A 27,732-nucleotide genomic window follows, 5' to 3' on the forward strand; every position below is an offset into this window, starting at 1 on the left:
ACAGAATTTTGCACAATCTCCGTACAAACTTGGTACATTCCGAGAGCTTCCAACCACTAGCCGGAATTTGTATCTTTATAATTTCGAATTGATTGACATGAAACTGCAACTGAGCTCTATCAAAAATTCCATTATTCCATTTTACACATGTTTGGAAGCCCTTTATCTAGTCTACTGGTTTTGATTTAACTGGGTCTACGCTTGACTCTAATAAATATAGTTAAAATAACTTAAATAACTGAAAATCTTGTTTGGTATAGTGATATACACACAACACGTTGTCGTACGATTCACTCATTCAGCGCAGTCAAAAGCAGGCCATTTTAATGCTCAACTGAGACCACGAGACATTGAAAGCTTGGGTTAATCCTAATTTTCACGATAAAAACTGTCAAATGAAATTAGGCATTTACCTATAACCAATCGAGATTGCTGCAAATGTCAATGAATGTCAATGTCGTGAAAATTGTCAATATTGATGAAAATATCAAAAGATCGTGCGTATGGCCATGTGAAGATTAATATGAAGTCTATTACCTCTTTTGTTTGAAGTATGGCTTTGACGTCAAATCTTTTATGTTATTATATACCTTTTGGATTTGGTATATAATTGAACACTGGCCAGAGCTCATCGCTTATTTTTGTCGTCGTTGTCGATAACTAGCCGTTTTTAAAAAGGCTCCTACTTTTCTTCATTCTCCAAGAAAATCATGAAAACCACGATAATTAGCGATGAATTTAAATAAAAACTGGCGAAGGTCGAAAACATTTGTAAAAATTCCGAAACATGTTGGCGGTTAGATCGTTTTTAGCTATAACTTGAATTAAATTTAAAAATTGTTGAAAAGCTGCATCAAAACGCTTAATTAGAAAAACATCCATTTAGCAATTAAACAGTGCGGCTAATACACAGGAAGACATACACAGAAACTGCAGCAGTACACTAAATTATCTCTCGTCGCTCCAATTAGATTAACATTTTCATCCGAACTAAAAGATTCATCAACATCATTTAATTATTAAAATATATTTCTAATTTGAATAGGGATTTATATAAACCGACAGCATATCCGAATATAATGCATACTTAATAAATAGAACAATTTCGTGTAATATTCTACAATTCCGAGCTAATGGTTGATGTAACGGTTGTAATAATTTCGCAAAATCTCATTTATTAGGTGAAGAGCAGCCATAGTTAATTCATGGAAACGGTGCAGTTAAACACACAAACGCAAACACACAGACACAACAACAAAATATAAATTAAATTTTTAATGCCATAAAATGCGAAATGGTCCTTCGACCTATATATTTACATTCACCGAAATTATTTTTTTTTTCATTTTCGAGAGGGTGATTTTCAAACGTTAACAGAGAAATGATTCGGACAACATGTATAATACATTTACATTATTCGGTATTCTGTTTGAATTGAGTACGGTGGTTCCATAGTATATACGTATACAATGTGACCTAAATTCTCATCGTTCTAACTTAAATTATCCAGAAAAAATATTTTTTTTGAGGGAAAAATGCTTTTCGTTCTAGGTTCTATATCGACAGAACATGAAAGCAGAGTCAAACCAAAAATGGCTCGGGGACATTACCATTTTTTTTTTTAAATAAATACACTGGACGCAAATGATAGAGACGAAATATATGCAAAATTAGGATGGTTCATTACGTTTTCTCGGAGAATGATGACTTGTTGAAAATGGCAATGCGATATCATTTTCCGTTTGAGCTCATTGATTATTATTGAAGAGACATGGTTAAAAAACAGCAACCGGTTCATCAAATTGCCTGAATGTATCGGAAAGCGTATCGGAAACTCAGCGAATTTTTCTGCAATAACAGAGAGCGTTGTTTATTTTCCATAGAACGTTCATCGATTCAGACTGACATTTAAGTGTTGAAAAAACCAACTATTTTCCACTTCCCACTCGTGTCGAACGTTCCAAGCAAGACCGTAATCTCCTATTGGATATTTTGATACGAACTGCACTTTTGCATCAACTTAGAAGTTGCATTTGTCATAGACAATATGCAAATAAAAGGGAAGATAAAAGTGTTTCTTGAAAATTAAAACCGAAACCAAAATCGAAACGACAAAGTTCATGCTGTATATTTATCGTTGTTAGTTTCAATAAATGTGAACGTATAAAGCGATTTGTCTACATTCTGGCGATTGTTAAAAGACTTTGTTTGACCTACTTTCGTGAATATAATTTTCTGCTTGAATTGAATGTGGATACTCCTCACTAATCTTTGTGGAGGTAAAAGGAAATGCTAAGATTACTTAAGTGCATAAAAGTTAGTAGGAACAATTTGGTTATTTTATTGGAACGAAAGGTACATTTTTCATCATATAGTCTGAGTTATTTTAAAGAAAAAGCGGAAGAAACACCATTATCACACAGACTAAAAGGGTGGATCACGTAGGCAATACGATGGTGATGGGTAAAAGTATCCGATTTGCCTACGAGATCTTCTGTTTTCGTTTTAGTGATATAATATACTATTGTTGAAAGTTTTCATTTTGTACCTGGAAGTTATTTTTCTTTCACGGTTGACCTTTCCGGCGAATGTTTATTTTTAATTTATTTTGTTGTTTTAACCATCGTAGTTCCAAACCTTTTTTCTGTTCTATGAATTCGCTGCGCCGTATAATTATTTCTAATGTAGCTGTAGCTGTTTTTAAAGCTCTTGCTGGAAAATTTACTTCCTCTCAAAATGTACGAATGTAATTGTGTTCAAACTAAACTCCAGAAAATGAAGAAGAAAAAAAATCTGACAAAATTAATTGAAATTTTTTTTTTAATAATTCAATTTATTATCATCCCTTAACCTATGGCGCGTGGGATACAATTTGCGTTTGGTACATAATTAGATTAAATAGGCATATGACTTGGGTAAAGTAAAACGAAAAAAAAGAAGAAAACAAACATAGATCAAAAGAGGTATCATACAAAAATAATCGTCCAAAACGAAAAAACAAAACAAAATCCTTTGATACAAAGTAGTCAATCAAAATAAAATAAGAACTTTTGGCACAAAATAGTCAATCAAGACGACGAACTAAGAAAACATAAAAATCAATTAAAAGTAAACCAATCACAGCTATAGCTAAGAAATCACAGGTATCAATAAATTACACATCGGGTCTTGAGTCATCAGTTAAGGTGAAAATACGGTGATATCACTCCAAATTCGTAACCACAGTTTCTCATAACTTCAATCTTAAGCTTAGCCTTGAATGTCTTCATACAAGTCAAATGAGTCAAACTTCCACAAAAGCGATTGTATTCGAACGTTGGTTGTTTCAGTACCGAATGTTTATCCGGGCAATGTAAATCGTTAGCTTGGCGTGTCCGATGCGAGTGTATTTCGTAGTTGAGATGAACTTCGAAGTTGTTTTTTGTTAACGATTTTACTATTTTATGGAGATGAGCGACACGCTCAACAATAGCCAATTTTTCTACTGGAAGTATACTTGTCGTGTATAGATACGTTGTCGGTGTAAAGCGAGGCAATTGGTAAACAGCTTTGATGCATCGGTTTTGAAGTCTTTGCAGTTGTTGCAGTTTCTTTTTGGAGCCAACACTGTATATCGGTAACATATATGCTATGTGACTTTGGACGTAGGCGAAATAAATTTGCTTGCGTTTGCTCATCGGGATGTACTTTCCTCTTTTCCACATGAGTGGGGCGAATGGCCGGATCATTTTCTTGACATGTTCGACGTGTTCGTTGAAGGATAGCTTCTCATCAAGGACTAAGCCGAGGTACTTATAGTTTTTTACTCGCTTAACCGTTTCGTCGTTGATTCTAATGTTGAAATCTGGCAAGAATCTCGCTTTACCGAAAGTGATGTAACATGTCTTGCCAATGTTCATCGTGAGGACGTTGCGACTGAGCCATTTGTGAAGAGTTATCGAGTCCGCTTGCATTACACGTTCCAATTCTTCGGCAGTATCGCAGGCATAATACAAGGCTGTGTCATCCGCATATAATACCATTTTTCCAAGTAGTCCTAGTGTTAACATATCAGCAATGTAGATTATGAAATGCAGTGGGCCCATCTTCGACCCTTGAGCAACGCCAACGGAGATGCTTCGAAAGCTGCTGCAGAAGTCCTTGATTGTTGTGGCTGTATTACGATTGCATAGGTAACTCATCATTAGGTCAGCAGCTTTGTTAGAAAGACCAATGCGTCTTAGTTTGAGTGACAACCGTTGTGGATCCACGGTATCGAACGCACGTTTCAGATCGATGAAAATGACACCCACATACTTCTTCCTGTAGTTTGACGTGATGAAATCGACAAGTTGGTAAGCAGCACTGAGGCATGATGAATGTCGAATAAATCCGAACTGATTTCCTTTGAAAAAGTTGAACCCGTCCAAATAGCCAGACAGCTGCTTCGCTAATATGAATTCGAACACTTTAGACAGGGTTGGGAGCAATGTGAGCCCTCTAAAGTTCTCTATGTCAAACGAACCACTCTTGTGAATTAGTTTCAGCCGTCCTTTGAGCAGTTCCGCAGGAAACACTGTTGTTTGAATAGCCAGATTCATGCACAAAGCAATAAGCGGTGCTATGATAAGCGATGTTGCTTTCAACAGGTTGATTGGGACCTTGTCAATTCCTGTGGACTTCTTCGTCGGCAGATTTTCAATTGCCAGAATAACGTCTTCGGAATTCACCTCTTTAAACGACCAATTATTGTCAGCAAGCTCAGGGTACAGATTTTCAATATCATCAACATCATAGCCGTGAATTGCAATGATCTCGGTGGCAAGCTTTTCACCCGCTGCACAAAAGTGTTCGTTGATAACATTGCAAGATTCGACTGATTCCGACATTGTGTCTCCATTTATCATGATCGGCGTTTCCTGATCCGTTTTGTAGCAGTTGAAAACTATTTCTTTATATAGCCTCCACGTTTTTCGATCGTCACCAGCAGCCTCTTCAATTCTTCCAGCCTCAAACGTACACCGAAGCTCCGCGTTTTTGAATTTAATAAATCGGACTGTCTGATCGAATAGCACTTTGATGGCGTTGTTGTCAGGATGCAGTTTCACCAGAGTATGTAAACGGCTACGCTCTCTCACAGCCAGAATTATCTCTCTATTGACATGTCTCTTATTGATGCGATGGTCTGACTTAATGTTAATCGTCGAGGTACAAGTTTTAACGATCGATTCCAATGCTATGTTCAGGTCGTTTCCATCACAGTCCAGTCTGCTACTGTCAGCTAGGTTCGTGACCATATTCACCGCGGCATCAATATTGAACTTTGTTTTTGTGGTTTTATTAGCAGCAGAACCAATTTTCTCGCGATTCATTGACGTGTATACTATAGCATGATCAGACGTATCGTTGTGTACTATCGAAATCTTGTACACATGATTCAACATGTTGGTGGCGATCAAATCCAAGATCGTTCGAGATTTCAGCCTAGTCATAGCTTCAGGGACAATCGAGTTAAGCAGACCAAAACCGGCCGATTCCAGTATCTCCATTATAATCTCATGGTTTTTGGGAGCAAGTTGGTTCATATTAAAGTCACCCATTACAAGACAGTCTGGTAACTCTAGACATAATCGCTGAAGGTCTGCTAGAAAATCGCTGGTTAATCCATCTGGTCGATTATACGGTACCGCAACGGTGGCATTAATTGATGCAATCTTAACGACCAAAAAATGATGCAATTCAGTTGTTGTTGCGTTGACCACTACGACGGGCGCTATTTTACATAACGATTCGTGTATAAAAATGGTGATTCCACCGCCATCTGTTGATCGGACGTTATGAAACGCAACGTAGCCCGGCAGTTGATAGGTTATGTAATTATCCAATTTAAGCCAAGTTTCACTAATCGCAACGACATGTAGCACACCCGGAAAGCTGGCAACGTATAATTCGACATCATCAAGTTTCGAGGTTAAGTGATTGATGTTCCAGTGCATAAAGTTTATGTCGTTGCTATTTGGCGGTATTACCGTGCCATCGTGTCTATGAGTTACTCGTATTAGGCTCGATATTGACACTGGCTGGAAGTCGTCCATTTTTCTGGAGGATCAGTGGCTCAAGATGAATCTGCGATCGCAGGTCGTTGATTTGATTGATATCAGTAATCCGAAGAACCTTCGAATCTTGTTGGGGCCTCACGAGGATTTGCCCGTTGTTCGACCACACAAATTTATACTTATGCGTTTCCCTCAGTGATCTAGCAGCGTATAGTAGCTCCTGGTTGCTCTTTGTCAATTGTTCGGTAATTAGGACAGCTTTTCTAGAGTTCTGCGTTATACCAAGATCAATTGGGTGAATATCCTTTTTTATTCTCCGCACTTGAAGAAATTGACGTTTTGCTGCGACCGAACGGAGTCGTACTTGTATAGTTTTAGCTGCTGTGGGCTTAGTTGTTGCTGAGGGGAAGACCTTGACTGCTACTGGGTCGAAGGTTTCGTCTTGAAGTATACCAAGGTGAGTTCGAATTGACTCGTATACTTTCGTCGGCTGTAGATCACTAGTTCCTGGCAGTTCAATGCCCCGAATAACGATATTGCTGTTTAGTTCTTGTTGTTCCTGCGATACTCCTTGATCCAAATTGCCAGACGGTTGTTGTTGTTGTTGTTGATCAATTTTCGATTTAAGCGTTGAAAGTTCTTCTTTTAGAACAACGTTCTCGTCGCTGATCTGTTTGCTAAGCAGTTGAACACCTACAAAATCGGACTTGAGCTGATCCAACGTAATCCGTAGCTGAATATTCTCCTCTTTTAACTGGTTGAAGGCTGACTCAATTGATTCAAGATGCGTCTGCTTCGTGGCGTTATCTTCGATTGCTTTAAGCCGTGATTCTATGCTGTTTATTTTGTCGTGCAATGAATTGCTTCCACCACTCGCCTGCTGGTTTAATGCGCTCGTCTGTGATAGGTTGCGATTGTTGGTTAGCGATTGACGATTGCTAGCCGATGAGGGCTGACCAGCGCTAAATGAAGGTCTGTTGCCAGAAGTTGAATTCGTTTTGTGTTCGGATGATGATTTACAGTTCACGCTGGTGGTCAATTTGCCTTTGTTGTTTGTGGAAGTTTCCTTGTGAGTGACGGCTGTGTTGCGACTACGTAGTGCGTGTCCACCGACCATGATATGACAAGGCTACAGGGGCGAAATAGTTGTGAAATGGTGTAGCTGCATATCTAAGAACATGGTTATGGTAGAATAACCACTTACGACGCACATATACATAAATGTGATGATTTGCACCATATTTGTGTCCATCCTCGGATATAGAATGCATCAAATGCGGTAACGTGTGAAGTAGAATGCAGCCACATATTTTCTGCAGCACTGCAGTCAAGGTTTCAACAGAACTCCTTTCGTGTCGAACATTTTGTTCGAATATGTTCAAACATTCCAATAAAGGCAGGGTAAATTGAAATGATCGATTATTAAGATTTTTAGCGTATTGTGGTTTGAAAACGAGTATAGATCTTAAAAAAACAAGCTTTCGGCCGATTTGCATAACATTCACAATGTTTTTTCGGTGTATTGAGCTTGCGCGCGCATGTTTATACTTCGAACTCGAGCTTATGCGTATGCATTGGAACTGTTTACAGATACAAAACCTAACAAATGCACCATAAACAGTTCAAATGGGCGATATGTAAGACTATATACTGGCTTTCTGTATACACTAAGAATCGATCATTTCATTTTGCTTCCACTTTATATGCATAGTAAAATACTGAAACTTAGCCTAAATATAGGCTGTCTTGTGTTTCTAAAAGATAGAAGTCAGAATGTTGAATTGAACTTCTGACAAATTCGTTGCACGTCAATGTTCTACGGTATATATATACCTCTAAAATGCACAGATTTCTATATAAAACTAATCGACATTTTCCATCATTTTTTTAAAAATTGTGGTCAATAAAAAATAGGGGCTCTACGTTTCAAAGTTTGGACGAACCTATAAAAAAACCGATGCATTTTGGAGTACCCTAGAGCAATATTTTGCTTAGAATCGCGTTTTAAGCAGATCAATTTCTCTTTGATTTGTTTGTTTAGAGACCTCACTAACAGCCTTTCACAGCCAATATCAAGTGCAGTCTGAACCACCGGCTTAACATGACTTCCGAACTACGCTTCGAACTCTGAGTTAGGTGATTAATTGATATGTCACCTGTATGTAGGCACGAGTCATTCAGTGTTTACATCGTTGCAGCCACCAAACACACTGCAACTACCAAATTATGAAGCTTGAGTGAACTTGAAGACTTTACCAATACGATATAATCGCTAGAAAATTGTATCTGACATGGAAAAGTACCCAGATAATTTTGGTGGAAGGCCAGTACGTAACCACTGAGCCATACTGTGCGTTAATGAGATCGCCATTGTTTTCCATTGTTTAGTGCTTGAATACTATGGAAAACGCAACATAATTTTTTTTTGCACGTGTGTTTTCACCATTATGCCGAATAAAAATAACTTCAATCCCCATACTCCTCCCAAGTTTGACTACTGTAAAAATGGCACTTATTTGCGTTAAATTAAATTACTCTAAGAAGATTGAAAAGTTTGCGCAAATTAACGCAGACACAGATTAGTGACAACAATTGGTTCGAGTCCAGGTGTATGTAATCATTGCTCTCAAAACTAAAAGCGAATGCTAAAATATTCCCAAAATTATTGGGGTGGACAAGTGTTTTTGTTACGGCTTTGGCATTATCAATTTTTCATCGAAAATAAGTGTAAACGTGGTGGATATATTCCTTATGTAAATTGTCCATGATAACGACGAGTGGAGCTTCTAAAAGTGCATAAATTATTCAAAACTCTCGACGTCAACACACACACTTAGTGTATATACAGCCTTCATCTGGAATCGTTATACCGACAAAATTGTTCCATTTATACTTTATTATAATATTCTCTTCTAAAATAGAATAGAAAATTATGTTACACTGTCTGGTAAAATCGTTTTCGTATATTTAACGTGTAGTATATATTCTACACACGGGTGTACCACTTTACCGTAAAAATTGTCGAAGACAAAATTGCCGAAGACAATTAAAAGTTACTATAACAGAAAATCGTAGTTGCCGAAAACTAGAAAATTAACGAACTACATGAAAAAGGCAGCAGATTTTGGTTTTGATTTTGTCAAGTTGAATTTCAGTGTAGAACCTGGCTGTAAATTACCATTTGATCGATTACCAGCTGGTCTGCTAGAAAAATACTCGTTAAGCGCTTCTACTTCTTTAATTAAATTAATAAAAATTTGATATTATTTTTTAAAAAAACCTCGGAACGAACCGAACAATTCGTATGATCTGGAATTTCCAATTGTATCACAGAAATCGGTTAAATTTGCATTTAAAATGTTTGTCGATTTATTTGACTGGATCTGCGTTGGGTAATCAAAATTCCAGATCATAAGAATTGTTCGGCTCGTTCCAAGTTTTTTTTTACAATAAGAATCAGATTTTAATTAAATTAATTGGAGAACTAGACGCAAATGCGACTTTAATTCGCCACCCACCGGTTCAAAAAATATTTCGGTACATGTTGTGGTATTGTCGGTAATGAGCTGACATTCAGAAAATTAAAAAACGAGTTGATGTTTTTGAACGACATTCAACAGGGCTGGCACAAAAATCAAAAATGTTCTAAGGCAGCGACAATAAAAATTGTTCTAAGTTACACCCCTGTGATTTCTACTCTGCGATGTATACCTTCCTTTTAATCATTTATTGTATCTCTCGTATCATCATCGTTAAACACAGAGATACAAAATAAATACAAATATCTCTGTTTACCATATATTTTACCAATTATATTACGTTTTCGTACTTAAAATTATTATATTGTGACTGTACGTGTGACGGTGGTATAGTGAAGCCCCTTGCGTATTTATAATATAGTCGAAGATCAATTGCGATGGAGGCGTACGTACATGTTTATGTGTCGTATCCGTATCCTAAGCAACATAAAATATTTGTGTAGGAAAAGTCACTTGAATTTTCTTCGTTTTTTTTTTCTTCTCTTCTTGTGAGCATTGTTTCGGTTCATCATCTTATCTTTTTACCTTCTAAATGGTATATATTTGCAGAAGCACAAGATTTATTCCGATATGATTGCTTTGTTTCATTCAGAAAAGATTTCATACCTTACCTTACCGTTATACAATCTAAGCACATTCATATCTATTTCATTTCATTATTACTTAGTAAGTTTAGATGAGAAGGAATGGTACAGGGTGGAGTGGGAGTCGGAGCGGGAATGGAGTTTTGGATGGTTGGGAAATTATAACTTTTATAATTAAAATTGCTTTGTGCACTTGTTCTGCTTTATGGTTTTCTGTTCTGATTAATTACAGATACCAAAAATTGTAATTTGATACAAGATACTCACCTTAAATCCAGCAGGAGGGGATGGCTAATCGCATACACTATGGAAACGAACTGACATATCAATAATTATTCTAAGCAAAATGTTTCCATGATTGGTATTGCGTTTTATTCCTAGCGAAATGGGTCAAAACATCGAATGCACAATATGCGTTCATCATTACTATTTCAATTTTAACACTTTGAGATGATGCTCTCAATAAAGCATGTCAGGGAGATGTCTACCGCATTATACATAATAGTTATTTACATAACAAGGGATGACAAATTAAAAAGTAGAGTTTACGTGTGAATTTTGTTGATTCGAGGCGAAGCCCAGGTCAATAAACACACGTAAATGACTTTTCAATTTTATCCCGAGTTCTGTAATGGGTTTTACATGCTTTTGAAATCTAACCCAATTTTCGTGTGTAATAAATAGGCCACTTTCGACCCTAGGGCAAACAAAAGCATGTAAACGACTTAAGAGCAACGGATGTTCATTGCACAACAAATAGCTGTATAGCCTACATTTTTCGTTTCGTATTATATTTTTGATGATATCTTCTCACCAGGATTTGAAAAATCTAAAACCGCATTAACGACCAGACCACAAATGTGTTTCAATAAAAAATGGATGTGTGTCAGTTTGACCTGCTCTAAGATAAATCAGCAGTTTATGCAAATTTTGGCAAACTGCTGAGTTTTTTTCAGAGCTGACCAAACTGCAACAAACCAATCTGTTTTCGATTGAAAACTGACATATTTGAGGTCGTCATTGCGGTTTTACATTTTCCAAATCCTCGTAAAAATATATCATCACAAACACAGCATTTAAAAAAAAACGGCCAAATGTGGGCTTCTCAGCGGAGCATCGATTACTCTAAAAACTTTTGTTTTAACAAAGGACTTATAAATATTATGCACGTATGACAAAGCGGTCGAGGCTTGCCGAGACGGCTTGTCATACGTGCATATTCGTTTTTATCGCATAAGCGAAAACGAGACAACAAGATATGCGAATGACACTTTGACAATTTACAGAAGTATAATGTTTGTTTATATATCCTAGGTGAAAAATTTTTTCGGGGAATCACACCGCGTATGCAATAAAGAATTTTATCTGTCTAGAACGATAATCTCGAGCTTATCCCTCTAGGGAGTTTTTGTTTATCTCGATATATATATATGTTCTCGACAGATAAAATATGATATGCACCTATTGCCAGACTGTTATTTTGAAGTGTTGGCATTATGGCCCACGCCTTCGGCTAGGACAATAATGTCCTACATGTCAAAATAACAATCTTGGCAACAGGTGCATAATGTATATTAAGGGTTTTACGGTGGTATTGATGTTTGGTCCATTTAGTTCTTTTTGCGCTATTGACGTTGCAGCACATCTTATAAGGTCTGTGCCACCAGTTAATGAATGCCTTTAATTCTTTATAACAACTAGGACCGATGGAACTAAACATAAACAAATTGCTAAAAGAAAATTTGCATTTAAAACTCGTCGTCAGGTTGTAAAAGGCATACGACAAATTGCATCAAAATGCAATCACAAAGTCTTTATGATAAAGATAATTGATGCAACTGCATAAGTCTCATCACTGACAAAAAAGCTATGTCTTCAGTCCGCTCCGCTATACATTAAAAATGGAAAATACCAATATAACGGAGAAGTACAACTATGTTGCAACGGAAAGAATATTTTTATTTCGTGCCGAGATTAAAGTATGGAATCGTTTTGCTTCCTGCAGAACTACCCACTTGTAAAAATAGAAAAAAAATCTTTTTAATTTAAATCGCTTGTGCATTAAGTATTTCAGTAGACATAGGTATTTATATGATCTGCATTTAAATGGCATAATTAACTACGTGTTTTTTCAATGTATTATGCAAATATGATTATGATTACGACGCATAATTAGGAGTTGACTTTATACATCTGCATAACTATCCTCGTAAGTGATACGTAACGAGCTAAATAAGAATTCACCAGATTATTTGGAGATTTCTTTCAACAATCACCACGGGAAATGGTCTTATTCAACACAGTTCGTTATAGGTATATCTATAAATACGAGTGTGCAGAAAGTCTTATTGTCCAAAATTTATTTTTTCCTGTATGTTCTGCTTCTGGAGGAAATTACGAAAGAAATAGGTAGGTGTCATTGACGAGCAACCCCTCTTGGGAATTATAAGCTTTCAAACGATGAATCGCATTGCGAGATAGTCATGACTGCAGTAATTTCTTTACACATTTTTGAAGAGAAATTGCACTCAATTTTGAGAATAAAAACTTCTATTCATGAAAAGTTCTACTGAAAATTATCTAAAAATAAAAAAGAAAATCTGTAAATCAATGCATCTGAAGTATTATATAATATGAAGTAGCTCTTAGCTACCTAATGGCTACGCCTCATCTCGAGGAACCACGTTTTTTTTCTAAGTTTGATATTTATAAGGAATTGCTTTATGATTTTTGCGAAGGGATTGAATATAAACATTCTTTTGACAATAAGAAAAAAATATGAAATTCACAAAGCGGCTTCCCTTTGCCAAAACAGATTTATTTACAATGAAATCTCTTTCATCTTCCATCCATATAACTATTGAGTCGATACCATATTGAAATATATCAAGAAAATAAAATGTTATCTCAAACGATTTAGCCACTGTTAACCTATTAATAAAAAGGCTTTGTATGGCCAAGGTTGCTAGGAATAGATTTTCAATAGCAATCGTCTCAAGACCTATTACACTGAGTGTGCTTAACGTTTTCGAAATAGCAAGCGTGACGTGATCTTTTTGTAAAGTCAGTTACTTCTTTTGTTCAAAGTATCGCCATGTGTTCGATAAAAAATCTTTTACTTCATTCGTTATAACATACTGTAATAAGACCACGTCAACCGGAGGTCATCGATTATTTTGGCATTAGATGTCGATAGCAAACACGTTACTTTTTATTAACGATTTAAACATTATATTTCCTTGAATACCGTTTAAAAAAGAAAAGAAAATAAATTGTAGTTCACATTCACCGATTGACTACGAAAGACGTTCACGTTCGAGTTCACGTTGCTATTTTCTACACTTGGTAAACAAAAATCTTACATTTTTGTTAATTATCAGATTTATCCCATTTCCAAGTCAGTGTTGAACAACGATAAAATGATTAGTGCAGAAGCAATCCAAACTGTTGGATTGTATTGAAACATTTCAAAATTCAAGTGCCATCCGGAATATAACAGAGTTTCTACTTCTTCATCCAAGCTATACATTTACTATCTGGTTTCTCCACACTTACTCTATTATGGCGGTTTCTTAATCGCACAGCAAGAGGCTGTACTCCATTACATCATTATGCGAAGTACTCTTCATTGTTGCCTATTTATAAACCAGCACTTTTAAGTGCAGCTTTTTTTTCGTACAAATCTCAAGTAATTTCTGCTCTATATCGCTCAATTATTTTGTTTTACTGCCAGAGACAGAGACTGTTTTTCCACAATACAAATTTCGGTTAAATTTCCTCGAGTTTTAAGTTTTTAATTAAAATTAGGAAAATTCAACAAAAAATAATTCCATTAAAAATAAGACCTGAACTGCAAACGTCTCATAATTATATAATAATCTTAACTTTGGTAGAAAACCGTAATTGCTTGTCGTATTATACATAATATGTTGTACGTACAAAATTACGTACGCTAGATCCCCAACTAATCATTTTCAGTAAAACATATACCACATTATCACACAGTCTCGTCTACTGTGCTGTATAAAAATAGTGTGATATTAACTTTGTGGCTCGTACCTCTAAAATAAACCACAAATTTCAATTTAATATTGCTGCTCGACTTGACTGTGTGTTGACTCTTTTTTTTAGTGTAAAACAACGCGTTTCGAATCATGTGCGGTCATTTTCAATGCTAGAACAGAGAAAAAAAAGCGTATTATCGTTATGCAATTTCGGCGAGAGAATAAAACATTAATTTATCTTAACATGAAGTGATGTACGACGGAAAAGAAACACACAAAATTATCAATTGATGCAAAATGCATTTTGAAGTCAAGTGGTGGAAATTATGTTAACGAAAAATAATACAAAAAAAAATTGTATTCAGAGACGCTGTGGAGATTTAATTGTTTAAAAAAATATATTTATTTTTTACGTTAGTCAGTTCAAAAAAATAATTTCAAAAAAACAAAGTTGAGCCAAAGAACTTGCAACCAATAATTTATCATTTAATTTAAAGTTAAATATTTAAATATTTATGTAAAATGAGTTGATAGTTGGACTGAAAATTATTTTATTTAAATGATTATACCTATGAGGTGTATACCTATTATGTTTTTGTGATAATGAAAAATGAATTCTAGTCGTTTTGGTTATTTTTTTTCTTGTGTAAGTGAAACATCAAACATAATTTTTGTTGTTATAATATAGCACACGGTGATATATGAAAAAAAAGTTTTTTTTTAAATTTATTGTTTGTAAAAACGTTATAGTTGAGCGATAAATTTAACAATTTAGCTCATCATAAAAAAAACATTACAATTTTTACATAGAGAAGGAAGTTACATGTCTATGTCTATGGAAATAAATTTTAATAAAACAAATAACAACAAAGTGAATTCATATCTGTGATTGCATATTACATTTATAAATCGTCGGTCGTCGAGGGATTATTATTTATTCATTTTTTTTTCAATCTACGTTTGTTTTACATCCATACACATCATCATCATAATAATAATATTGTGTGTGTGTGCAGTGTGTGTCCCTATAAATCAATTGAGCAAAAATTCATTTTCCATTCTATGAAAATGTTTCGTGCTTACAGTACAATAATTACAAATGGGGAACATGGGTCAACTACGGTTGACAGTAGTGCCACATGGAATCGAAATGGTCCAATTACGGCTACGGCTACCAACAGTTTTCGTTCAATTATTGCATCACATACCGGAAATGGTGCAGTTGCATCTGGTATTTCATTTAAGGAAGATAAATTAAAAGGTATTTACCGAAAATTCTTGGGATGGTAGTAATGCATTTGAATATATTATGTTATTCAGTGTGGAGTCATACGTAAACCTTTAGGGTGGAACAAATAGAGTCTCGGCGGTTCTGATCCGTTCTTGTGTTGTTCGTTCCTATTGTTTCGAGTAAAGACGTAGATTCACTTAACATTAACATGCAAATAGCTACAAGGCTCCGTATGTATTGAGACATAAAAAGTGATTTTTCAGACACCAGTCGGTTTAAGGAAAATATTACCTTTTCTTCCGAGGTACTAACAACGTATCCTGCAACGTACAACTATGAGTCACGAAATATATCAAATAGTCTAATTATCCAAAAATTTTGTTTTTGACGATTTTGTGCATCAAAATACTTGAATCGAACACATCGATACACAATATACCGAAAATTGCTGTTTCCGCATCACGAGGTTTAATCGACTGTTATATAACTAAAAACCGAGTATATATCGTATCGTACTCATTTCCACCAGTATCCAGTATGGACCACCCTAAATGCTTTATGCCAATGTCTCTCATCAAAATACACTATGCATATTGCCACATATTTGTGTATGGGATAAGAACAACTTTACGTAACTTTTAATAGTTAAAATATATTCTCAAAATTTTGACTTGAATATTCATGGAAAACTTTTTCCGGTATACAGTTGGAATGAATAAAATTTTACAAAACGAAGGTGTTTTTCCGAAACAAAAATAAATAAATTAGATGCCGTTACAGTAATAGGAGAACAGTTATTTTAGGCAGGTAACATGGACCGAAATTAGACAAATTTTGTGTTAGTTTAAAAAATTCAACAAAAAATTTTCGGATCGAAAAGCAAAAGGGAAAACTAATCTCAAGAGAGGCATCGTCGTCCCATTTCGAACAGTTGTGCGAACCGAAGGTTTTTGTTTTGTTTTAATTTTTAACTGAAGGGCACGAGGTTTAATCAGGTGCCGGATTGCCTGCCAGGCTCAGACTGACTATCTCATTTTTTTACTCTTTTCGAATAAGATGTTGCGCCTTTAAAAAAAGATTTTCCGCCCATAGACTAAAGGCCAGATGAGCCCTTTGGTAGCCACTTCAGCCCTGCTGTCTTTGTCTAATGTTTCTAAATTAAAACGGGTTCCAAAGGAGAACAGCACAATTGGCCCAACAAAGAATGGCCTAAGTGTTTTCGGTGAATCGCATGCCGAAACTCGATTATATTTTCAATTTTCAAAGAGGGCTCCTAAGGTAGTAAACCACGATAGGTAGCAATACCGACAACGAGTTTATTTATACAATACCAGCCTTCAGATCAGGCAGTTTACTATTGGAGACAGAACAGCCTTTCATTTCATTTATTGTATTTTCGATTAAATGGTTTGCGTCCTAGCTGATGTAGTCACTGCTCTTAATTGATGATCTTAGTCGATAATTTCTTAAATCTTAGAACCTTCATTTCGCATTGTCGTTGCAAAATAAAATTTGCATTATAATGCTACGACTGCAAAAGTACGAATAGGGTCTTGCATTGCAGTGTGTGTTCTCTCTCATTCAATTACGAATAGAATATCAGCGTTTTCGCAACCAGTATACAGCGAACAAAAAATATCGTATACACATCCAACAATCTACACAGCTAAATTGAATATTTATGTCATCAGATATATCAACGAACATATTTTGCTATCATCCAAATCAAATTGAAACGATGACAAAGTGCGTTTGCAATAATGCTTAGATAAAATGAAAATATTTCAATTTTTTATTAAAAATTATTATTCTCTATCTCTGTCCGTCTCTTCCATTTAAGCACACTCCTACTCTGCATTACGCTATCAATGAGTTGTAGGAGTGACGTCCAGAAATTCCTTGACCTAGAATACAAATTGTCGCTTAGCTATTAAGTTACACAATGCCGCTGTGGAGCTATATAAAAATTCATACAAGTCGTTAATGAAAACGTGCAGTTAAGCGTTTCGTATATTTCGTACACAAAATATGTAAAAAAAAAGAAAAAAAAAATTATATGAAAATGTAATTTTATAAAACTATGTCGTGAGTTCAGAGTTATCAGTTTCCATATAACTTAACTCTATATACGGATAGATATTGAGTTTTTTTTTCATTTTGTTTCATATTTTTTTATTATTATTTTTAAGTAACATTAGAATAAGAGATCTCTCGTTGCATGTGTATTCATTTAGCATTTGTTTATTAATGGGTTGAGATATTTTTCTATATTTTATTACATTTTACCTTTTCAAAATGTGTGTTTTTTGTCGTGAAACTCAATTTTTTTTGTGAAATATTTTTATGTTGCTATGCCGTACGATTTTAGTATACACTTATTGTCATCACTTTATTTTTTATTTTTTGGAATACAAAATGCAATTGAGTCGTTTATAATGTTGATGCTAATCGGAATATTGTATCAAATCGCGGTTGGTTAGTCCAATTAATTATCAAGTTCATCGATGTAAGATGCAAATGCTTTTTATTGTGGAGTACAAACAGTCGACATGAATGAAAACGGTTTTGTATGTGGTTATGGGACGTTTCGTAAGAAGGTGGCAAGATCAAAGCTGGGTAAATTAGGACTCGTACGTAGCCTTGAGTAAGATATCGCTTTCCCGTGAACATTTTTCCGACAACTGCGAACCATTGTTTCTCATTTGCCGCTGTTTCGTTAATTAGTGTTTGGATTTAATTATATGAAAGATTGGAATGTTTTTACTCTAAAAGTTGACGCCCATCACTGTCAAAGACTACGTAGTTTCCGTTCTTTCCATAAATCTTGAAGTTTTGTGTTCTTCCACTGAAGTATTAATAGCTTATATCAGCCGTGTTATTCAATGAAGCCATTTCACCTAGAGATCAGGAGAGTTCACACAGTAATTGCGCTTCAGAATTGGAATTTTGGGTGAATCTGTGGATGAACAAATGAACTGAATAATAAACACCGTAGTCTAATACGGGAATATCTTGTCACTGAACGGGAAAGAGCTGTGTTGTTTAGCCATTGTCGATTTTAATTTTTTATTTTCAGCTCACTTACTGTGTCAATAACAAACCGCAATATAGCCGAATCTAGTACTTCCTTTGTTTGAATGATCGCCTTATGCATGACGCAAACTTTGTGATGCAATGTCCTTTCTTTAGTTAAACTTTACGTTCTGTCATAGCAGAACACAGAGCTTATCGCCTATTTATGATCCATTAAGAAAGACAGCAAACCTATACCATCACTTTTCTTTTCCATTTGAACACCTCTAGACCATTGACCTGTCACAAGTTTGTAACTATAGATTTGAGTCATACTTGTCCAAAAATGTTTCCAATTTTCTCATTTGAGTAAATTGCCTGAATCGAATTTACAGAAATGACGTAGACGAATTGAATGTTAAAATTTTCACTTTGCCAACTATAACTGGTCTGACTTTTCAGCTGCAGTACAGACCTGCATAACAATGTAATATTGTAAAACATTGTTGTTGGGACTCGTATGTACTCGCTTATGTGTACATAGAAATGACTATCATCCACTCATACGAACAGAAATGTTATTGATTAAACGGCAGGGAATATACATATATGAAGGAATGCGAATGTTAATGTTCTAGCGCAACTTTGGTAAATAAATTTTCGAAAATTAGGTTACAATTACCCCGAATAAATAATACAAGTTTGCATGAACTATCCATATTGTTGTCTAATGAATTTATTTTGGAGCGTGACTATTATTCCGCGATATTCACGGATAACACTACTCGAGTGTGAGTTCATAAGCAAAGTTTTTAAAAATAAAACGCTGTTTGTTGTGCGCTCCAGGGCTTTTAATCTCTGTTATTAATAATATTTTGCTGTTTTTTCCGTGCGGTTTTTTCATCATTGAACAAACTTCGTTCCTAATTTTCGCTGACGATACACGATACGATGCGCATTAAGGTGAAAACAGAGGCTAAACAATCAAATTTGCTGAGATCGACAATTCGTATCAAAATATATCCAGGTCATCAATTTGTACGTTAAAGCAACCGAAGAAGTTATGTTTACTCTCTGTTGCTAGTCAGCTACTATTTAACGTATAATCGCTGCTAGACAAAAACTAAGAAGTACGAAACCTACAACAGCTTACCGAAAAATTATTAAGACAATCAAATCAGCATATTTATGAGGTTCGTTACTTCCTCTTTCCTTTAATCTGAACATTCTCAAACAACAGCTTTTACATTCATGAATTTTAAGAGTACCTTTTGATGTAATTACGAGGCTAATCCATCTAATAGTCATCTAATGACTACGACAATTTCCTGACGTACAATCAGTCACATAGTCGTCAATATTTCTCAAAATATGTAAACTTTGAATGTAAATTCAATTAATTTGTACAAACTTCTCATTTTTTAGGGGACATTCACAAAGTGTCCACAGTAAATATGACTAATTTGAGGTCCTCCCCCTCTCTCTCTCTCTCTCTTTCATCGCACAAAAAATGAATGTAGCGCACGCTTTCTTTTTACACTCTTCTCCCTAATATGAGTGCTTTCTTTGCGAATAAACCCTGAACTCATATAACTCATATGGAAGTCAGAGAGTTCTAGAGTAAATTTCTTCATAAATTGACAAACCACAATTTTTTTGGTGACCACAAACAGCTTAATTATAGTTATCATATTTTAGGGCATAACTGCAGTTTGTGTTATTTTGTGCACCTACTCGAACTTTATTCAAATCATCGAACCTAGCCTCTATTTCATTAAAATGTGTAGTAATAGTAAATGATCAACTAGGCGCCTTTCAACGAACGAATTCGAATTTATTCAAAATTAATCTGTTTCAAATGAAATGCCATAATTGCTCTTTTTATCCCCGAAGAACAATCGAACGGAAATCTGGGTCAAACAAACGGTTTTGTCGTTTTGATAAAAAACTTTAGTTAACTCAACTGGCAGCCGTCAGATGGACTTTAAACTTTAACTACGATTGGCCCTGTTAAATTTATTCCGATAAAAGAAAAATCGTCGAAAAAAAATATTTTTTTTTACATAAAACATCTCTGAGAACAGTGTGTATATTAGTCATAAAACTTTGACGACAAAACGTGTTACAAAATTGTTAAAAAGTGATGTTATATGATACCGAATATTTAAAAGAGATCAAAGAACACGATTACGTAAGACGGAGAATATACATGAAACTGAATGAATTACATTATTAATAATGTGAGCCGCGTACGTAGAGTATACGTTTTTATACATGTATAAATGTTCCTCAACCCTATCGTATTTATGCTGTATACTTGCCCTGTGTACACGGGATAAGTAAAAATATATTCAAATTCAATATTATATTGGAGGAGAAAAAAATATGAGATATAATAGAAATAAAAATTGCTTAGTTGAGCATAAAAATTTGGCAAATTTATTGAACACTCAAGCAATTTTGTGATCTTTTGCATGGATTTTCAAGCCAGCGATTTTGTGCATAACAAAATGGAAAAATATTTGAATGAATAACATAAACTTTTTATATACGAAATTGGGCCAAAAAGTGTGCTCTCTCTCTCATACATAAAATATATTTTATATCGAAAACATATTGAAGTGATACATTCGATTCAAATTCAAAAAAAAAAATCAGAAAAAAAATGAGAATAAAATGCAAAGAGACGTTCCATCTGAATTGCTATTAGTCGCAACTTTGATTTATACGCGTGCAACAAAACAATTGCTGACAATTTTGTAGATTAGATAATAAATTAAATCGATTGGATATTTTTATGGGCTTAAATCGCGCATTTTATTGGCTTTTGTGATACTTTATTTTAATTTAATATCGAGATAATTTGCTCATTGATTTTATTTTATGCAAGAACGTTTGACCGTATCAATATATGGGATATTCACAAATTAATTACGCGTTTCAGTATCTGATTGTTCAGTTCTGATTTGCCTTTCACACGGAAACATTTCGGGAATTTCATTGATAATTAAATGGGAAAGAAACTCTTACGTGATTGATGTTTTAGTTTCACTAGTAGAATGATGAAATTTTATGTTTGAATTAAGACTGCTATCTACCGATGCATGTTGTCCCTAATGAGACTGTATATTTCTCTGGCAAAAGTTCATATGAATAAAATAAAGGTTGATACGTACGTGTCCAATTAAGAATCGAAAACACCTAAGTTGATCGATCCCTAGTGAATAATGGTCGATTGATATTTCATATTACGGCTTTCTGATCTGTCTAGTCCTGGAACAATTTTTAGTGAAACGTTTTTCTTACTTCATCAATTTACTCACTTTTTCTTTCATTTTTCACAAATTTTCCAATTTTTCGGGAAAATAGGGAAAGTTTAGGAAAATGTGAGATAATTTGGGAAAACATTTTCCTTTCTTTCTAGACTCCAAGTTAGTATAAAGATTCGGGCTAACTTATGGTGTTCAATTTCAAAGCATCCGGTAATATTGATTTACTTACAAGAATAGATAGTCCAGTTCTTGTGTCAGAAAAAATGGCTCCGTTCGCCAAAAATGTATTGAAAAAGTTGATTTTCCAAAAATAAAATTAGTTTCAGAACTTTTCATTTTTAATCATGACTCGGAAAATGTAAAGCGAGCTAAGATTCGAAACCAAAATCTGTTTAAAATGTATAAAAAAGCGAACGTCATTTATGAACGTCCCCCTGTAGATAATTATTAATTTGTTAATTGTTGCAAATCAAATTCGTTAATTTGAATTTTATTACTTAAAACCGGCGCTTGAATTACTTTCTGCAAATCAAAGATTAATTTAAAAAAAACCGAAAATCCAAAACAAATCGCTTTAATTGTTGAATCTGAAATTATTTTCTCGTAACAGCGTAAGTCAATATTGACAGAGTATTTGCTTCACTCATGACATTCAGTCAGTCTGTGATTTATTGTTGTACATTAGGTTTGGCTTGGGCGTATTAATTATATATATATAGGGAAAGATAACCAACGGAAACGCATAAAAGCTTTAAAGAGCTGTACACATACATATATCTATACATTTGATTAAGTTATTCATTAAATGTGTATTACGTTTAGTCGATTTATAAAAAAAAATAATTATTTTACCACTACATGATTGTAAGCAGATGGAATTATGTTCATCGGTGGCTTCATTTTAATTTTCATTAAATTGACCATCCGAAGAAGGCCCCATTTTCATGATCAATTTACAGTATTCCAAGTCCAACAGATTGACATCAAAAATTGTTCAAAAGGAAAAGGTAACGGAACTCGTTTAAGTTCATTGAAAATTAATGAAGCTTCGCTTCAGAGTCTTTGACGTCGAAACATATCGTCTGAATGTTTTACTCTGTGTTGCTATTTTCAATTTAAGATTTTCGCTTCGATTGAAAATATTAAGTGAGATTTGAGAGTAAAATCTGATATTTGGAAAGTTTCCGATTTCGGGCAAGAAAAAAAAAACTGAAAATGACTAGTAAGTACCAGTACTTCGAGAAACCTGATTACACAATGTACATACTGCACGGAATACCGACATCGACTATTGTGTCGGATTGGAGTAGTTGGTTGTGAAGTGCGTAGGTTAGGTGTAGAATGTGATGAAAGAAAAATCAATTCAATTTTTCGTTGTTTTTATTTTATTTTATTTTTTGCTATAAGTGCTGAAAGCGAGGCTGAAGGCAGATATGATTAATTACATTTGGAAAATATAGTTATAAAAAAAGACTGGCAACTGTTGTACATACATAATTTAAATACACCTTTTTGCGGTGGACATAAAACATTTAGATTTTTTTTGGTTTTTTTATATAGAAAAAAAAACTGTGATATGGACACTTCCGTTGGATTATCGCGGTAAATTAAATGAAAACCTTTTTCCTCGGTTCTTTTTTTTGTTTTAATTTATTAGGTATTAATATTTTATTAAAACCGACTCTATGTAATTACCGAACGCATTAAAATATGGTTTTAGATATACATACAAACGACAGCGAAAAACAACAATAGGGAGAGGGCAACGCTTACCATGGCGCAGCTCGAAGAACCCAAAATACACAAAATAATTTTTGGGCTAATTAATCATAGTCTTTATGTACATTTGGCATTGTTTCATCCTGACGTCGACAAATTTGCGAATTTATTTTAAATAATTAACGGCTAATTACCAGCCACAAAAATAATTCGGAAGCTAAAGTTTAATGAGCTGAGTTGAGATAAGTCACAGTATTTCGTTATTATGTTACACTGGATGGATACTACATATATATAACTCACAAGTTTCCTTAGGTATATACTATGCATAAATAATAAAATTCAAAACTCTTTTTTTGTGTGTGTCGGAAGTGCTTTAAATTCGGCGCTTTTATTGTGTGCTTTATTGCTTGGTATACATGCAATTGCATAACAGAACAGATTTGTGTTTATGTAAGCAGCATAGTATATTTACTCAGTTTTTTTTATGCATTTTACATGTTTGCTCTTTTAGACCCGTTCGTGGTTTTCGTGATCTTTTTTACACGAAATTCCGAGAATTGAGATTGCTCGTTAAACTCATAAATCGACGTAAAAAATGGGCACGAAAATTAGGTCTGGCCCAGGGCTTACTTTTAAGAATTTTATTCTTAAAAATTCCATAAAATTCTGAAAAATAGGCCCTGATGTGAGTGGTATGAGTGATTTACGGACTAGATGTAGAGTTCAATTTTTCGAACTGTCGCTCTGTGAATTTTTTTCCCGTTTTCATACTCGATTATACATTTTTCCGCACTAGTGTGTTACGAATAGTAAAACTGAAACACTGTCATAATTCTTTACATCTTTCGTTTGTTTGTTTGTCTATTTTCTGACACTGAATCTTTTACTTCATTAAATTTAACAATTCTTTCTAACATATAAGAGATCACTAGCCAGGCCAGAGCTCATCGTTTATTCGGCCGTCGATGCCAATAACATATGACTAGCAGTTTCTCAAAGATATCTCATATGTATCTAGCGGCTTCTAGAATATAACAACGCAGTGACCGATGGCTTAATTTCGTGCCGTTGCCGATTAAACTTCACTAACTGTTATCAATAGATTTTATATCTGAACTCGATCATTCCTAGTTGAACAATAAGTGGGAGGTGCTGACCTGTCTTTTTTTCTGAGAGATACCTCACTGGGATCGAGGCCTGGCTCGAGATGTCAAGTCTGCGTCCAATAGAATAAATATATTGTCTAAAGACGAGATGTTGATATCAAAGTACAGAAGGTCTAGTTCGATACTTTTCATTTCGAAAAACGTAAATATTTATTAATTATAAATCAAATGTTTATCGCTGTCTCAGGATATCTAATATACACAAAACCGAGAAATATGCGTGTAGCCGACGGCAAAGGATTTGCATGTAAATCCCTTTCCTTTTCTTTAATTAGTATGGATAGGAACTTATACTTATACCACGCATGTTTGTATCGACAGAATATATCATTAACCCTTTCGTAGAGAAAAGAAGAGCAAATATCAATTTATCAAGCTTATAAGCTTTAATCTGATGCACGCTATAAATAATATCTGATACGGATAAGACAACTCAGGGTGATGTTAAACAAACATAGAAATTTACGAGTAGTTAAATTTGTCCCTATTTCACTTTAAACAAGAAAGAAAAAACGCTTGAGCCCACTGAAACGAACTATTTGTTCAATAGTTTCGAGTATAGTGAAGATAGAGAATTTTCTGCAGTACTCGTATAGAAAGTTAAAATATTTTTCTATATTTCTACAGGTTTAGCGCCTGCTTTTCTGAACATTATTCTGGTATTTACCATTAGTTGATAAATCCCATTTAATATTTCTCTATTAGATGTAGGAATTAAAACTTCCATATAAACAGCTTGACCGTACCGGAAATGGGGAAATGTACTTTCATCTATGTTCTGCCAAAAACTTCAATTTAATCAAGCTTATCAAAAAAAAAAAAAACGATTCCCTGAATTCCACCACACCACATACAACGTTAATAGTTTTGATTTTCACTCTGGAGAGCAGACATTGTTGAATATAAATACCTAATTAAAACTACCAACAAAAATTTGTTTGAAAAAATGGTACGTGGTGTAGTTACCTTTTTACCTCGATGACAGCTGTACAGAGTTTTTAATAAAAACAGATTTCCTGGTACAGAACAATCATCTATAATAAAACTTTTAAGTATAATATGGTTCAACGACGACTATTTATATCATTTTTCATAATTGCACTCTTTGTTCGGAAAATATGTGGTGTCGGAAATAATTTTATTACAAAAAGAAAAAACTTCTCTGTAAGGAAATACAATTGCTACTATTTATGGATAAAGGAGCATCGATTGGGTTTCAACATTTTTAATGGAAGAAGATCCATGATTTTTATGCATAATTTGACCATTTCTCTGGTACTTTTTTGAGTGAGCTTATGATGTAGTTGGGAATAGTAGCTTACATTGGAGGTTTCGAAAGTAATTCATTAAATGAGGGAACAAAATTGCGAGTATCATTGGGTTCTTTCCGAATAATTAGTGACTTATCATGCAATGTATTCCATAAAATGAATATTCTTCATGTAACGGATCAGATGAGAAACTGCCATGTAACGCTCAACTTTCATGGCAATATAGTCTCAATAGTATAATATCTAGTTACTCTGACAGACACCAGTGCTAGGCTTACCACTTTCAATCGTCTTAGCCTTTCGCCTGGTGGTCATTCAGATTGATAAACAAAAATTAATTCGCAATTTTAACAAATTTAATATTTCAATTAAACTGCACACAACCACCTTTCCAACGAAATAGTCGCAATGCGAAACATAATTTAATTCCAATGCTCAAATAAGATTATTTACATAATTAACTAATGACGTCAATTTGAATATTACATGTACTTACTTATGGTTATGACGTCTTTGTGATATAGTTGAAAAGAACAGCGTATTGATTGACTATCAATCAATGTACCTAATTATCGTTTGTTAATTTGAACAGGCTAATATTGCAGCAAGGCCTGTGTAGCATAAATTTACAGTCAACGGATAGTATCCGAATATTGATTAGTGAACCGCTGTAACGCACTGTATAGCAAAAGGTGACAAGGAAACTAAACTATGTGATATAGTGCAACAACAACGCGTAGAGATGAAGCTGGCTGTCATGTGTTTCTGTACATCAGTGTTCTGTCGTTTGAGTGACCTAAATTTGTTATTTGTTTCTTCCATTCATGATCGAATCAATGGACGATATATGAATGGAGCGAGTCACTCACAGCGATTGGATGCTTTTGATGTAAAAATAGATCGTGGATTCGAGCACTATTTCAAGGGACTCTCAATGATTGACGCTGTCGGCAAGTCGGTCACTTCTATCATTTCACCAAACAATATTTTCATGGACAATGCGATCGAAAATTTAATTTCCTAACAAATGATTTTGATTTTTAAATTTCGTATCTCAAAAGACCGACTCGAAGGCAGTGCCATCGCTGATTTTTGCGGTAGTGACGATAACAATTCCCACAATCTATTGTGAGGGGGTTATGTTAGATCGATATCCTACGACATGTTGAAAATATTCTCTGAATTCCGGCTGTAGTGTGTCTTTGAAGTAAATTGAAACAAACGAAATTCCTTGAAAATGATTTTTTATTTTATTTTCTCTTTTTTTTCAGGTTACCTGAATAATCCTAATACACTTCAGTCATTGGCGCAGTTACACGGTGAGTCTATAAAGTAACTGGTGGAATGTGAAACATTAGAGAATTATACGCAGACAATATTTCATTCTCAAAAGTTGTAGAATTTACGCATTATAAGTCGTTGCTTTTGATATCTGTTGTTCAATTATATTCATCAAAGTTCTAGCGTTAAAGAAAAGCTATAGCCTCAGATATGATGCATTTTCCACTTGCTGAATTTCTTTCTACGAAGAAAAAATAATTTCCACCGTTTCGATGATCCAGTTAACTTCTCCCTATACTTTCAGCACTCACCACACAATTATAAATGGTCAACATCCACCGCTAGAAAGCGTTTAAGTAGAACTATTTCCGGTAGTTTAGTTTAGTCCGACAACAATTTATTGAAACCGGAAATTTTTGTTAATCTTAGAACCAGAATACTTCCCGGTTTTTAAGAAGAACAAAACTAACCCTATTACTCTCTTAGGTCTATTGATACATGTAACAGCTAGGCAGGGTTTAATGGCGTACTTATAGAATACTTGTTACCTGTCTTATTTAAGCGTTGAATGAACGGCAACCTATAAAAAATTACACATATTGGTTTACATTTCAT

The 27,732-nt window shown here is 34.4% G+C and overlaps 1 protein-coding gene across 6 annotated transcripts in view; it reads left to right on the forward strand.

Moving 5' to 3' along the window:
• The window catches only part of LOC119069796 (cytoplasmic polyadenylation element-binding protein 2-like), an 85,867-nt gene that overhangs the window by 35,138 nt on the left and 22,997 nt on the right, over positions 1 to 27,732 (forward strand). For 5 of the 6 annotated variants that reach the window (XM_037173945.1, XM_037173944.1, XM_037173949.1 and 2 more), the window contains exon 4: positions 27,108 to 27,155. The exons of the other annotated variant lie outside the window; for it this stretch is intronic. In XM_037173945.1, coding sequence (XP_037029840.1) covers positions 27,108 to 27,155 — 48 coding nt within the window. The remainder of the gene's footprint in view (positions 1 to 27,107; positions 27,156 to 27,732) is intronic. 6 annotated transcript variants of the gene reach the window in all.

Source organism: Bradysia coprophila (genome assembly GCF_014529535.1).
Source record: "Bradysia coprophila strain Holo2 chromosome X unlocalized genomic scaffold, BU_Bcop_v1 contig_39, whole genome shotgun sequence".
Classification (NCBI taxonomy): domain Eukaryota; kingdom Metazoa; phylum Arthropoda; class Insecta; order Diptera; family Sciaridae; genus Bradysia; species Bradysia coprophila.